Source organism: Merops nubicus, unplaced genomic scaffold (genome assembly GCF_000691845.1).
Source record: "Merops nubicus isolate BGI_N331 unplaced genomic scaffold, ASM69184v1 scaffold38799, whole genome shotgun sequence".
Lineage (NCBI taxonomy): Eukaryota > Metazoa > Chordata > Aves > Coraciiformes > Meropidae > Merops > Merops nubicus.
Genome location: NW_008630906.1, coordinates 27,525 through 29,115, shown reverse-complemented (window position 1 = coordinate 29,115; position 1,591 = coordinate 27,525). Strand labels below are relative to the sequence as shown.

Here is a 1,591-nt window from a genome sequence, read left to right as displayed (position 1 = left end):
GCAGTCCCAGCCGCAGCCGCGGCCGCAGTCCCAGCCGCAGCTGATCCCCGAGCTCCGGACTCAGCCTCCGAGTCATATCCCTCCGCCGCTCAACTACCAAGTGCATCACCAGGTGGCCCACAACGGACTCAATAATATCAGGTAGGGGAAGGGGACGCGTACTTGTGTCACCTTCATGCCACTGCTGGCTGGAGCTCGTTTCAGTGGGGTGGAAGTTGTTGGGAGGCGAGACCAGAGTACTCTTACCGTCCGTGTGAGGTGCTCCATGGGTGAGATAAGGGACTTTCTCTCCTGACCCCACAGGCTGGATTGTCCAGCAGTGGTGGCTAACTGCATTTGAAGCATGATAATAAATGGGAGAGGGGCACATGGAACTGTCAGGTAAAGTTCCTTTAGGTCCAGGTTCTAGCAGAGTTTTGCTCTGTATTGTCTGAGCTGACTCGTTCTGCCTTAGAAATCTAAAATGGGTGGAGTTGGAGCAATTCCCTTGTTTCATATTCAGAACAACTTCCATTGAAGTAAGCTTGTTCATGGTTATCATAGTTTTTCTGGTTCACCAGCAGCAAGAGAGGGATATCTATGTTGGAAAATACTGTGTCCCTTAGAACAGGACTCCTGTGTGGGCTGAGAAATCTGCTTCCATCTGACATGTTCAGATCTAGCAGGAGTCGTAGCTTCTCTGTTTAAATTGCCTCTATCCAGTAAGTGGGATGAGTGAAAATGGTACGGGTAAAACATTTCTAGAGAAAGGAGTTTACCCAGTCGACTAGAATGTGTATAGTCTTTTTGCTGGTACAGAAAGCATGCCTTGCCTCCCAAACCAGCAGATTTAAAACATATTTGGCTGCACAAGGATCAAAATATGAATATTGAGAGCTGCCATGAATGTGTATTTCATAATATCCTGCATACTTAAGCTCTGTTGTGGTTTTACCCTGTAAATGTCACCATAGTATAAATGATTAATAACATTTCAAACTATTCATGATGTCTCAGAGGTTTAGATCGCAACAAATAATTGACATTGTGGGAATTACACTAAATAATAATTGCAGTGATAGTGCCTTTCACACTACAAAACTTAGATCACCTGCAGTGGAGTAATAATGAACAGAAGTAGTAAAATGGAGAATTACTATGAGAAAAATGTATTAACATGGTGTGTGTTTGCACGCCTGTGTGAGTGTAACTACACAGCATGCACAGCAGATACAACTTGATCCCAAAGTCACTCACACTGTGTAACTGTGTGCACCCAGAGCAACAGAAAAAGGAATTAGAGTAATTACATCGTATGGTCACAAGTATGCACATGGCCACTGCAAGGTTATCAGAGGCTAAATGAAGGTGTAAAATCCAACTGCCTCTGTGGCCTCCATCAGTATCTCACAGATAGCTCTGAGGATTGTAACTTGCTGAAGCACCAGAGGAAATGTCACTCCAGAGAGCCCACGCGCCATCTTACCCTGTTGGAGAAGTTCATTACGGCTCATTACTGTCTCCACTGCCATTAAGAAAAATAAAAACATCAGCTTGGGGAGATAATTGTTACATAGTTTTGTTGTTTCTGGTAGTATATTTCTTTCCCTGT

The 1,591-nt window shown here is 44.3% G+C and overlaps 1 protein-coding gene across 1 annotated transcript in view; it reads left to right on the top strand.

Annotated features, from left to right (window-relative positions):
* Window positions 1–4: 4 nt before the first annotated feature.
* The window catches only part of LOC103779785 (autism susceptibility gene 2 protein-like), a gene marked incomplete at its 5' end in the record, with an annotated part of 27,718 nt that continues 26,131 nt past the window's right edge, over window positions 5–1,591 (top strand). The window contains one exon of the mRNA XM_008947431.1: window positions 5–141. Within this exon, the coding sequence (XP_008945679.1) occupies window positions 5–141 (137 nt within the window). The remainder of the gene's footprint in view (window positions 142–1,591) is intronic.